The 12,403-nt window shown below is 36.8% G+C and overlaps 1 protein-coding gene across 1 annotated transcript in view; it reads right to left on the bottom strand.

Annotated features, from left to right (window-relative positions):
- The window catches only part of OFCC1 (orofacial cleft 1 candidate 1), a 206,668-nt gene that overhangs the window by 56,226 nt on the left and 138,039 nt on the right, over positions 1-12,403 (bottom strand). Inside the window, 1 exon segment of the mRNA XM_032249998.1 lies at positions 5,402-5,484. Within this exon segment, the coding sequence (XP_032105889.1) occupies positions 5,402-5,484 (83 nt within the window).

Below are 12,403 nucleotides of genomic sequence, written 5' to 3'. Positions count from 1 at the left end.
TATTAGTTCATACAGGTTTTAGCACAACTTTGTAGTTGGAACAGCTTGAAATCTCAAAATGTTGTTTTGGGGTTGGCAGGTTGTTGTAGCCAAGAAAACCTAAGTATGAAACTCAGGTAAATTAGATGTGTCATCAAATCCCCAGGGAACTCAACAAGTCTCATTTCTTTTATTACCAAATTGATCGATTTGATTACCTAAGAACAAAATCCAGTTACAGATATCAATTTAAAGTAAGTGCCTAGCCAGGGGTGGTGGCTCACACCTGTAATACCAGCACTTTGGGAGGCCAAGGCAAGTAGATCACAAGGTCAAGAGATCAAGACCATCCTGGCCAACATGGTGAAACCTCGTCTCTACTAAAAATACAAAAATTGGCTGAGTGTGGTGGTATGTTCCTGTAATCCCAGCTACTTGGGAGGCTGAGGCAGGAGAATCACTTGAACCTGGGAGGTGGAGGTTGCAGTCAGCTGAGAAGGTGCCATCACACCTTCTAAGACTCCATCTCAGAAATAAATAAATAAATAAATAAATAAATAAAGTAACTGCCTTTCATTGTGGTCCTTTTCATCTTTTTTCACTTCTATAGCACAGAAGTATTTTTGAGTAGACTATTCAGTGTTGATATTTTAAATTGCTCCATCCCTAAGTAAATTAAAGAGTACCAAGATCCTTGAAAAAATATGAGATCTTTGAATTGTCCCAACTAAATATATTTAATTGGCACACATTGCCAGGTTGCTGAAAAAAAGCCTTTGTAACTATTTAAAATTTCAATCTGATGGCATTTCCTTATGAGTTGCTTAGACACTTCATTCAATCCCATTCAATAGAAGGTTGAAATGGCTACCAAGAACTATATCATAGATTTGGTTTACCCACCAAAGCTGCTGATTTGATAAAGTATAGGTTTTTCATGATAGAGCGCATTAAATTGCTTTCTATTTGGTTTCTCTATGAATAGCTACACAATTTCTTCAAACTAAATTCATGGCAGAAATGGGATGCAGCATATTTCTTTGTCTTCCACAGCATTTAACATGGCTATAAGCAAATAGTAGATCTCAAGAAATAGTGATTAGAGGCCATTTTATTAAGTACTCACATTATAAGAACAACAGTGGACATTACCTCTGGCTGCCAAGTCATAAAGAAAAACACCTGTGAATACTAAAAATCGCAAACATTTCTTGAACTTTTATATTTCCTTGAAGAAATATCTAAATCAATACACTAAAAATTTCTTCAGATGGGTTTTTGAGAAGATATAAAAACATGAAAACCAGTTCATCTCCAAAGAATTGATTCAAAAGGGGAACAAAAACACAAAGAAATAACTTCTGATTCCAAAACAAAAGGTAAATGTGTGTAGAGAAACCCCCAGGCAAGTACCAGGGTGTACAAAACCTGTTCACATGGAAGCACTTTCATAATCTAAACAGTTTGCCAAGCACAAATGTATGTCTTAAATATATGCCTGAAAAACAATGCTTGAACCATAATTGTCATCACTCAGAAGACAGGAAAATAGATTTTCTGCCTCATTACAACTATAAATCCTGACTATATTCTGAGACCTAAAAACATCATCATTAAATATTTTTTTCAACAGCAATGTCTTTAAAGAGATTAATATCTATATTTTAAAATAGAAATTGTTGTACAAATTTATTGCAAAACATCACATTGCATATGTTTTGTGTACTGTTATATGCTGACTTGTCACAGGAATCAAAAGCAAATCTTTAAATATAAGTTGCTAATTAGAATCCAATTTTCAAGTTTGTAGACTAAAAACCTGGTTTGTGAATATTGGTGTTCAAATACAACACTGATCACCAAACAATGAATGACCACTCTTCCAACACAACACAAATTGAGAGGCAAAAGGCGTTTTAAGGAAATTCAAAATTCTAAAATATATAGTGCTATAGCAAAAAAGGATAGTCAGGTGGTGATCAAAAGACACATTCAAGTATTTTTATTACTCTGCGAACTCAGATGGATTAAAGTCCATGAATTGAAGTTTTAAATTTGTAGAATAGAGATAAAACACTCATGAAGATAAACATATATATTATGTATATTGTACATATTTCATTTATATACTATATAATTTATACATACATATAATTTATGGATGTATATAATTCTTCCAGGAGGTGTGAGAATAGCATGTAAAATGCTTTACAATACTAAGGATACAAGTAGTATCTGGTACCATATCCTATTTAGCATAGGTGATCAACTGAATATTTAACACCCTTCCATTTCTTGTGCATTTCTTATGGCATTTCTTTGCAGCTGCTATGAAGAAAATGTCATAGGAACCAAGTCTCAAAGTTATCTGAGCCGATGACATATAACCCTATTCAATTGTGTCATATGGTAAGTAGCAAAGCTCAGGGTTCCTATATTGCCTAGGTTAGAAACTTTAAAATTAGTTGAGGATCCAGAGGTTTCTGCTTTTTTGCCATAATTCCTTTCATAAGCCATTCAGTTTATAGAGAGGGATGAGAGCCACGAACTGGTGAGAGGATAAGTCTGTGTGTGCAGAGAGAGCTGGTGGTTCACAGGCAGTGATACCAGGGACCTGGAAATGTATTACAGTGTCAGCACAGTTAAGCTCCACTTAGCAGCATTTCTTCTCCAAACCTTTCGCAGAGTTTTTGTGTGGGTGTCTGGGGAGAACTGCTCACCTGCCCATCTGGCCAGATGAAGGCAAGGGGATTGTTTTCATCAAAAGAGAAAGCCTTAGAAGGAGGAAACAGTGAATAAAGGGCTGAATCCAAAGGATTACAAATGCTTTTGAACTGCCCTGGGAAGATCAGAAGTGAGCAGCCATGGAAGCTTTAATGTGGCCTAAGTGATGCTCACCATTTTTTAAGAAGGCAGGGGAGGAAGGTTTGGGGTGGAAACACTCTGCTAAGAGGCTTGTGTTAATAAGATCACAGAATTGCTAGTCATAGATAACAGCAACAAATACCAGGTGTGCCTGAACTATGAAGGCAAATAAAGATGACATCATGTTCATTTCCATCAGTGCTATTATCATCATCCAAAAACAATCATAGCTCCAAATTAGATTCAGCCTAAATCCTGAGACCATCCAGCAGCACTACTCTTTCCCCTTTCTTTAACTCATGTCTTATATGTTCCCCAGAGAATTTTACATGGCAGGCTTCCATTAATGTACCCAGGGGAAAACAAGAGAAGCCTGGGTGGGTAGCTCAGGAGATTCTGGAGAGACCCCTCAAGCACTGACTCCCTCAAGCTTCTTTTTCTGCCCACTGGAAGATGACTAGCATCTCTGGCCCCTTGGGAGCACACCTGGAAACTGTTCTCTGATCATTTGCATTTGAAAAACTGATGCATCACATTGGAAGTTTAACACTAACCTTATTTTCCCACAGCCATCTTATGAACTGCCTAGGTTACAATTTTTAAAATTAGTTGAAGATCCAAGTTAATTCCTGATACTATAGGAACATGAGAAAAGATAAAATGCTTAAATTGGAGTGTGGAGTCTCAGACTAAGACTGTTTATTGTCAAGAGGGTGGTGTATGTATGTTTAGAAGGTGGTATAACTGCCCTTACCTGTAACACTTGGTTGCTTGGGACTTGGGTGTGTCCTGGCTCTGTCATCCCATAGCACTGACGGCGGGCGGTGGGGGGGCCGAGATGCATTCCCATTAGTATGTCCTACCTCTGACAGCCATTCAGAGGGAAGACACCTTCCCAATGTGCCCGGACCCCAGGGGAGAACTTACTTTCCCAAGCAATTACTTCGTAAGTTTTAGAATATAGTATTAAAAATAAAATCAAAAGAGAACTCCTTGATGGAACATGTAAACTCAGTAAATATAGGGAAGAGTTTTAGGTTTTTAGAGTGAACGTATCCGTTCTCACCTTACCTACTTTAGCCTTGCTTCTAATCTCAAAGTTTACGGTCAATGATTGGTATGAGAATTTTACAAAAATAATTAAAAGGCTAATATTAGATTCATAATACCATAGAAGTCCCACAAACATCTTTTTTCATTCATTTCCAAAAGAGTATCCGTAAAAGTACTTGAATACATAATATGTACTAAAAGCGTGTGGTGTTGCTTCACCATTTTTTACTTGCTAGAGGATTGACTCATGGTTCCACACCCTAGTCCTTACATTAAGATTATAAAAACCAAGAAGTGGAAAATATACCTGGATAACAACAATAACAAAAAGATACACAACTTACGTTTTCTCACGATTGATACAAATATGGATTCTAGAGGCAGACACTTTGGGTTTGAAACCTAGTCATGTACTTGAATTAGCAATATAATTTTGGTTATTTACTTCATTTCCCCATGCTTCATTTTTTTCTCATCTCTAAGTTGGGAATAATGATGATAATAGCAATATCTATCCCATTAGTTCGCCGTGAGAATACGAAGCTGTTTGTTGCAGACTGAGAAAATCTGCCAGCCCCCAGTAATGTCCTCATTCTTAGTAAATGGCACCTCTCATTGTTACAGATTCCACTAAACTTTTTATTTCAGAGTTTTCTGTATCACAGCCTGTGATACAGAAGATCCACAATGTAGAAAGTCTGTGATATAGAAACAATCACAATTGCACATGCTGTTAGTAGTCACCTGAGCATTAAAAAACACAGTCATTTATTTGATTAGATGATGGCCTACAATTTAGAGGTTAAAAAAGAAAATACTTACCTTAAAGTCAGTGGTGAGAGCAAGACATGAAAGACAGCTCTATAGAACTATAGGCATTTAGTTAGAAAGATAAAAAAATTAAGACAATCACTCAGATAACTTGTACACAAAGAGGCCAGGTTGTGGCAGTGGGCAGGGTTCTTTTACTTCAATTTTTTAGCCAAGCTAATTTTTTTTAATACTTAAAATTTGAAGTCACATGTTCTAGGCAGACACAGATTTTTAAAATGTTAAGTATCTAAAAACTGGATCTAGTAATACCAGTAATAGTAAACTGGCCAATATTTTGGAAATTCAGGCTACTTAATTTATACAAGTTTATCAAGATAGTTTCTACACAGGCTTCATGACAGCCATGATCATGCCAAAGAAATCACTGAAACAGCACAATCAGCACATTTTCTAATCACCCAGCTCCAAATAAAAAGAGTCTTGTAGACTGAATAATTTCACTGAAAGTCTTCAATAGCTTAAAGAAGTCTGATTCCAATGTTACGAAAATTTATTGGCATTGCTGATTTCTCAAACGTCAGCCGCTTTACCACATCCCACACTTCAAAACCTGCTCTGAAGGCCAAATTGCTTTCTACCTAGACATACATTTTAAGAAATCGCAGTTTATAATCAGGGGTTGCTGTCTTCATGGTCTTTCCAAAGCCACCTTCTACAGCCTTCATCTTACCTGACAGTGTAGATCATCATCTTCTTTTAAGAGATTGGGATCACAGTCCATAGAACAGGGACCGATTTTATTACGAATGCTCCCTAGGGTTAAAAACAAAAAGGTGGAAAAAAATAGATGACACATTTTCACTTCAGAGGATGTGTAAGCTTACACTGCTGAAATCAAAAAGCTGATCTATGCCTTGACAAATGGGGACAGAAGAAAGATTTCTAAAACGAAGGCCCTAAGCTGTGCTAGGTTTTTATTTGTAAGCTGTCCCCGATTTTAATTCAGCCAGCATGTGAACTTCAAGTCCAGCTCTACCCTGAGCCACACCACGGGGTTGTAATTTACAAGCAGCAGCTGTGTCTGCCTGCTTTCCTACATCATCTGGGTAGGATTCTTTAACATGAGCTACATTTCTGGGATCACATTTTCAAGGAAGCCCTTTTGCACCCCATATCAATGGCCCAATATGAAACTCTGAGATTAGGGAGATTTGATCCCCGCCTGCATCCAGTGCTGCTCACCTTACTCTCCGAAGCAACTGACTCATAAGTTTTGCAATTAATATTTAAAACAAAAAACAGAACTCCTTAATTGAACATGTAAACCCAGAAAATAGAGTTTTAGGGACCTTTCGCATATCTTGCATGACTTGCCCTATATCAAAGCGTCTCAGCCGTGGTGCTATTGACATTTTGGGGTGGATAATTCTGTGTTGTGGCTGCTGTCCTGTGCTTTGTTTAGCAGTATCTAAACAAAGGGTGCATTAAGTAGACCTCTACCTACTTAATGCCAGCAGCACCCTCTACCTAAGCCCCAGCCACTAGTCGTGGCAACCAAAAAAGTCTCCAGACTTTGCCAAATGTCCCCTGGGACAAAACATGGCCAGTTGAGGGCACTGTGCTAGATTGCAAACTCCTTAACAGACCACGTGTGTTGTCACCCTCGCTTTTCCTATAGTGTCTTGCACAGTGCCTGACACAGAGTACGTTCTGAACCAATCCGATTGTTGCTTAAAGGAAAAATAAATACATAAATAGCAAGAGTGCTTATGAGCAGGTATTCCTACAGCTTTATACCTCCCAAGTCATTGTCTTGACCACTCATTTCAGTGAACCCATATGGCAAGGTCTACACCCAGGGTCTTGTGACAAATATCCTGGCTCAGAAGATGCTGGCGCTTGGAGTGCCTCAGGAAAGCCACAGCTTTGATGCGGGGGTTGGCCTGACAGTTTTTTTTCAAAGCAGCATGTGTTGTGAGCAGTCAAAGCCTTTTTTCTACCCTCTTTTCTCCCTCCAGAAATTGAATGTTGTCATTCCCTATCCTTTGAAATTGCCCTTGTGGATTTTTTTTTTTGAGACACCATTTTGCTCTGTCACCCAGGCTGGAGTGCAGTGGTACGATCTCGGCTCACTGCAACCTCCACTTCCCAGTTCAAGCAATTCTCCTACTTCACCCTCCCGAGTAGCTGGGATTACAGACGCGCACCACCACCGCCCAGCTAATTTTCTGTATTTTTAGTAGAGACAGGGTTTTAGCATGTTGCCTAGGCTGGTCTCAAACTCCTGAGCTCAGGCAATCCACCTGTCTTGACCTCCCAAAGTGCTAGGATTACAGGCATGAGCCAGGCGCCTGGCCTTTTGTGGGCATATTACAGTGAGATTTTAGAAGTGTAAGATTCTGAGGACATAGGCCCCATGTCAGAATGCTTCAGAAACCTTTTCCTCCCGACCCCTCCAGCTTCTTGCTCCTCAGTCTAGGCCTGTGTGGCTCAAGCATTTTGGGAAGAGATGGTTTCATTGTGTTTCTTGACACTCCCTCCAGTGATATAGGACAATTTCAAAGGACAGGGGATGACAGCGTTCAATTACTGGAGGGAGAAAGGGGGAAACGGGGACAGAAAACAAAGCTTTGACTGCTCACAAGATAAAGGCAGACACTAAGAAATATCCTTCTTCATGGAAATTCACATGGGTCAGGCACCCCTTCTTTGAGACACCCAATACTTAGTCACATAGACCCCTGGAAGAACTCCTTTTCTTTGGGTCTAAAACAGAATTAGTTGGTAGTGAGATTATTATGGTCAAATTTACAATAAGAAAGGGAGGAAAAGGAAAGGTAGTGTAGAAAACATTTTTATTTAGGTTTTAAATCTATTATTTAAATATAAAATTTTGATAATAGTAATTTATACTAATCATGCACTAATTACACATTAAATTAATAATTATGATTATCATATATGTTTACTCATAAAACATTATATATAACATATATAAAACATATGTTAAAATAAATATATAATAAAAATTATATATTATATATTGTATATAATAATGTATAATTATGATCTAATTATTAATTTAATATTTATATATACACATATAATTATAATATAATGAATAATTTAATGGTTACATTAAATATTCAAATACTACAATATTTATATATTTAATATATTTTTTTAATGTATTATTCTTTTTAAAGCCTTGTAATTAAAATTCTTAGTATATAATTTCTAGCTGGAATAACAAATATAAATATGAAATAATAGAATGTATTTTTTAGTATTTTCTAAGAATCCTGTATATATTATGTTGTTTACATCTCACACACACATACACAAACACAACTGGTTAAACAGTTACCATTGCTACATTTGACAAATTTGGAAACTGAGACTCAGACAGATCAAAGAACTTCCCTCAAATTAGACAGCTAATTAGAGGAAAACCTGAAATTCAGTCACAGTTCTTTTTTACCACAAAACCCATGCATTGCATCCTTCTGCTGTATCCTGCTTGAGAAGCCCCACCACATTTTCTACTTATACACACATTTAAACATTGGACATATTTTATTACTGCTGGAACAAATTACCACAAACTTAGGGACTTAAAGCAACATCTTTTTATTATCTCACATTTTTTTGTGTGGCTCAGCTGGGCATTGTAAGGCTCAGCTGGCTTCTCTACTTAAGTCTCACAAAGCCAAAATTCAATGCAGGAGCCAGGGCTGCAGTTCTCATCTGGGTCTTGGGGTCTTCTTCAGGCTTACTGAAGGCTGGCAGAGTTCATTCTCTTCTCATAATTTCCATGAGATCCCCATGGCCTTTAGGTCAACAGCAACAGGCTGTGTCCTTTCCATGCTTGAATCTCTCTAACCTTTTTTTCTGCCATTGGCATAAGAATATTCTCTACTTTTCTTTTTCCTTGAGATGGAGTTTCACTCTTGTTGCCCAGGCTGGAGTGCAATGGCATTATCTCGGCTCACCAAAACCTCTGCCTTTCGGCTTCAAGCAATTCTCCACCTCGGCGTCCTGAGTAGCTGGGATTACAGGCATATTCCACCACACCTAGCTAATTTTGTATTATTAGGTAGAGACAGGATTTCTCCATGTTGGTCAGGCTGGCCTAGAACTCCCAACCTCAGGTGATCCGCCCACCTTGGCCTCCCAATGTGCTTACACTCCCCGTGCCCGGCTGTTTTCTGCTTTTAAAGGTTCATGTGATTAAGTTCACCCACATAATCTCCCTCCTGATATGTAAACATTCTGGGGATTAGATCTTGGACATCTCTGGAAGATCATCTTAGAAATCTTCCTACTAAAAATAATTTGACAGGACTTATATCCTTGTGTTATTAAAATGTCATAATGGTGTGCATGTTAAGGTAATAAAGTCCCTATCAAAAAGAGAGACTCCTAAAAGTCTTCGATATTTTCTTTGTTCTCATGTAAAATGTTCTTTGCTCTAAAACAGACCTTCCTATTTCTAAAAATATATATAGTAATATGTTTATATTAGATAATTCTAAAATATATGCTATATAATAATGACACATATAATTATTCTGTTATATAAATGTATCTATAATACAATATTTTACCAAACTGTAATTACTAATATATATGCCATATAATAATTATATGACACATATACTTATTCTGTTATATAAATGTATCTATAATACAATATTTTACCAAACTGTGATTGTATCACACATGTAGTGTGCATCCTTCTTTACATTTAACATATTGTGTTTCTTACTGGTTATTAAATATTCCCCAATGTATAATTTTTAATCACTGCATGGTAATACATAATATGACTTTATTTAACCAGCCCCATTTGATTAATATTTATATCATGTTGTACATATTTTACAAAAATTTTATTGTTCTTCTGTGCTTATTTTCTTAAAATATGTATCCAGGATAAGGAATACTAAATCAAATGCTTAAGACTTTTTGCCTTTGCTCTACAAAATGAATTATCAAAGTTTGTATTGTAATCAGCCAATGCAGGAAAGTAGCTAATTATCCACATGTTTGCCAAAACCTGTCAGCTTAGTAGACAAATAACAAATCTCATTGTTGTTTTAATTTGAAATCCTAGAAATCTAATAAATTTGAAAGTTTTTATGTTTGCAGAGCACTTAATGCTTTTTTATATTGTAGATTTCCTTCCATTGCCATTCCCCCCAATTTTTCAGCTGGGATATTTAATATTTTCTTTGTAATTTTTATCTTTCCATATTAAAGATATTAACTTTGCCTGACATGATGGTTCAAAATATTTATCTTAGTTTGCAATGTATAAGATATAATTCCGTCTTATGTAGTCCTGTGTGTCAATGTTTTCTTTCATTGTTTCTCCTTTTACTTATAAGCTTACAAAACCTTTCCACACTAAACAGTCAAAACATACATACACAAAGTCTAAGTAAAGTAAGAACTTGTGGGATCATTGCATTATTTTCTTTCATGCCTTCCCAGGTGAGTAGCCATGGCACCTGGGGTCTTGCCCACACCTTAGACTCAGACATGCAAAACACAACTGACCCTCATTCCTCTCACAGGGCTCCTTCCTCATGTTGTCTATTTCTTTTCATGACTTTGCTATTCTTCTTCCACCCAGACTCAAAATTCTCTGCCTTCCACGAATTTTCCTACTCTATTGTCATCACATCTAATGCTTTGTCGCATGATCTTCCACCCCATTCAGTAGTTGAACAGCCATTTCTTCCTCCCTTTTGCCATAACCCTAGCTTGAGCCTTCATTGCTTCCTACCTCTGCAGGCACAGGCAGATGGGCGATGAGGAGAGAGAAAGACAAACCTTTAACTGAGATACATTCATGGCGTATGCCTTTTATTTGCAAATTTTAATTTTCCATTCAATAAGAAATTATGGTCATCTTTATAAGTCATAAAACACACATCCACCTTTTTTCTTAAAATGGCCTTTTTCTTCTTGATCCGTCTTCAAGTCTTCCATCCATAGTTCCTAAGTCTGCTTCCATTCACCTGCCCCATGTAACTCATTTTATTTTCTGTATTCTCATGTAACAAGATCCACACACACATGAATGTACACTGATAGAGGTACTTTTTAATCACTGCACAAAAAGGAGATTATATATTTTGTATGCCTCCCTATATCCTTACTTATTCAAGAATAACTGATGGGATTCTCTTCAAATCAATAATTATATCTCTATTTTCTCAACTGCTGTATATTATGCTACAGTTGCAGCATAATCACCATTTCCCACTGAACATTCACTTTTTTTCTTCATTTTTTAATTTAAAAAATTCTGTAATAAAACCTTTATACCTGTTTTCATTCATACTGGTGCTTTTATTTCTATGGATATATTTTTAGGGTGGAATTCCTGAGTCAAAGAGTTTGCTTCTTGTAAACCCTAATAGGTGTCTGCTTTTCAAAAAACTTTTAAAAACACTTTTTGACAAGCAATAAGAAAATCCATTTCCTCACAACCTCATCACAAATTTGAAGAATTGATTTAATTAGTATTAAATAATTTGAATAATTTATAATATGTTGTTAGATTATAATCAGAGAGGGTGGCCACTATTACTGTATTTTGTACATATCCCCTTGCATGCATAAAAACCTTGTTAGGCTTTATATTCAGCTGCTTTGCTATTTGGTGTATGTAGGCTGTGTCACTATTATATCATACTCCTACATTATACCTTTAATTATTACAAAATGTCCTTCCTTTACTGTTTAAAGCTTGGTAAACACTACATGACAACTTCTCTGAGGCTGACATCACCTCTCCAGCTTTGTGTTTTAATTTTCTGGTAACATTTGATTCCTCTGTATGTGTTCAACTTTATCACTTTTTATATTTTTTTACTGAACATGAGACTGTGTCTCTTACTGGAGGAATTGTCATGTTACTAAAAATAATCTAGTTGATTTTATTCCTTTCCAACCTGTTTTACTTGTATACTTCCTCCTTTTCATTTCTTTGCATTTGCCGATTCTTTCATTGTGGCTCATTTCTCTTTTTGTTTTTCTTCTTAATGTGTGTGTTCTGTGCTTCCCCATTCAGTTATGATGACTTTCCTGTTCTGAGCGCCCGAACTCATATACACAGAGAACAAAGTTAGAAGTGTGGGGCCAGATGCCTGTACTGATAAAGGAGTGGTGAGAAACCAGCCCAAAGGGAGAGGCTCCTGGCGAGAGATGGATATAGGAAGGTTGTGTCTAAAGGAAGTATCCAACTGTCCCAAGGACAAAGGGGTGAGCTATAAAACCCTGACAACTCCTGTGGTCATGACACCACCAGACAAATGAGACCTCTGCCCCCCAACCCAATCTCTGACCCTGACTAGATCCTGAAGGGATCGATAGTCATGATTCGCAAGATAGAGGAAAGGGGTTAGAAGCACAAGTCTTGAAAATAAAAAAAAAAAAAAAAAAAAAAAAGTTACCAGATTCTGCCTTCTTTTCTCCATTTTAAGGGCCAGCCTGAAGAAAACTGTGTCAAGGGTAAATCTAAAGCTATTGAAAAAATCTTTTTGTAGATTGGTGCAAAAGTAATTGGGGTTTTTACTAATATTATTGGCCCACACTAGATATATGAATCAATGATGTAAAACTGGAAACTGGGGTCTAAGATACAGGAGGACTATGGGGTGTTCACTGCAAACTCCCTTCACACAAGTTCTCACCTTGTTACTCAAACCCTACATGGCGT

The sequence above is a fragment of the Sapajus apella genome, unplaced genomic scaffold (assembly GCF_009761245.1).
Source record: "Sapajus apella isolate SASKATOON/1434 unplaced genomic scaffold, GSC_monkey_1.0 scaffold70, whole genome shotgun sequence".
NCBI lineage: Eukaryota > Metazoa > Chordata > Mammalia > Primates > Cebidae > Sapajus > Sapajus apella.
The sequence above is the reverse complement of the archived record's forward strand: the minus strand, read 5'-3'. Positions and strand labels throughout refer to the sequence as shown.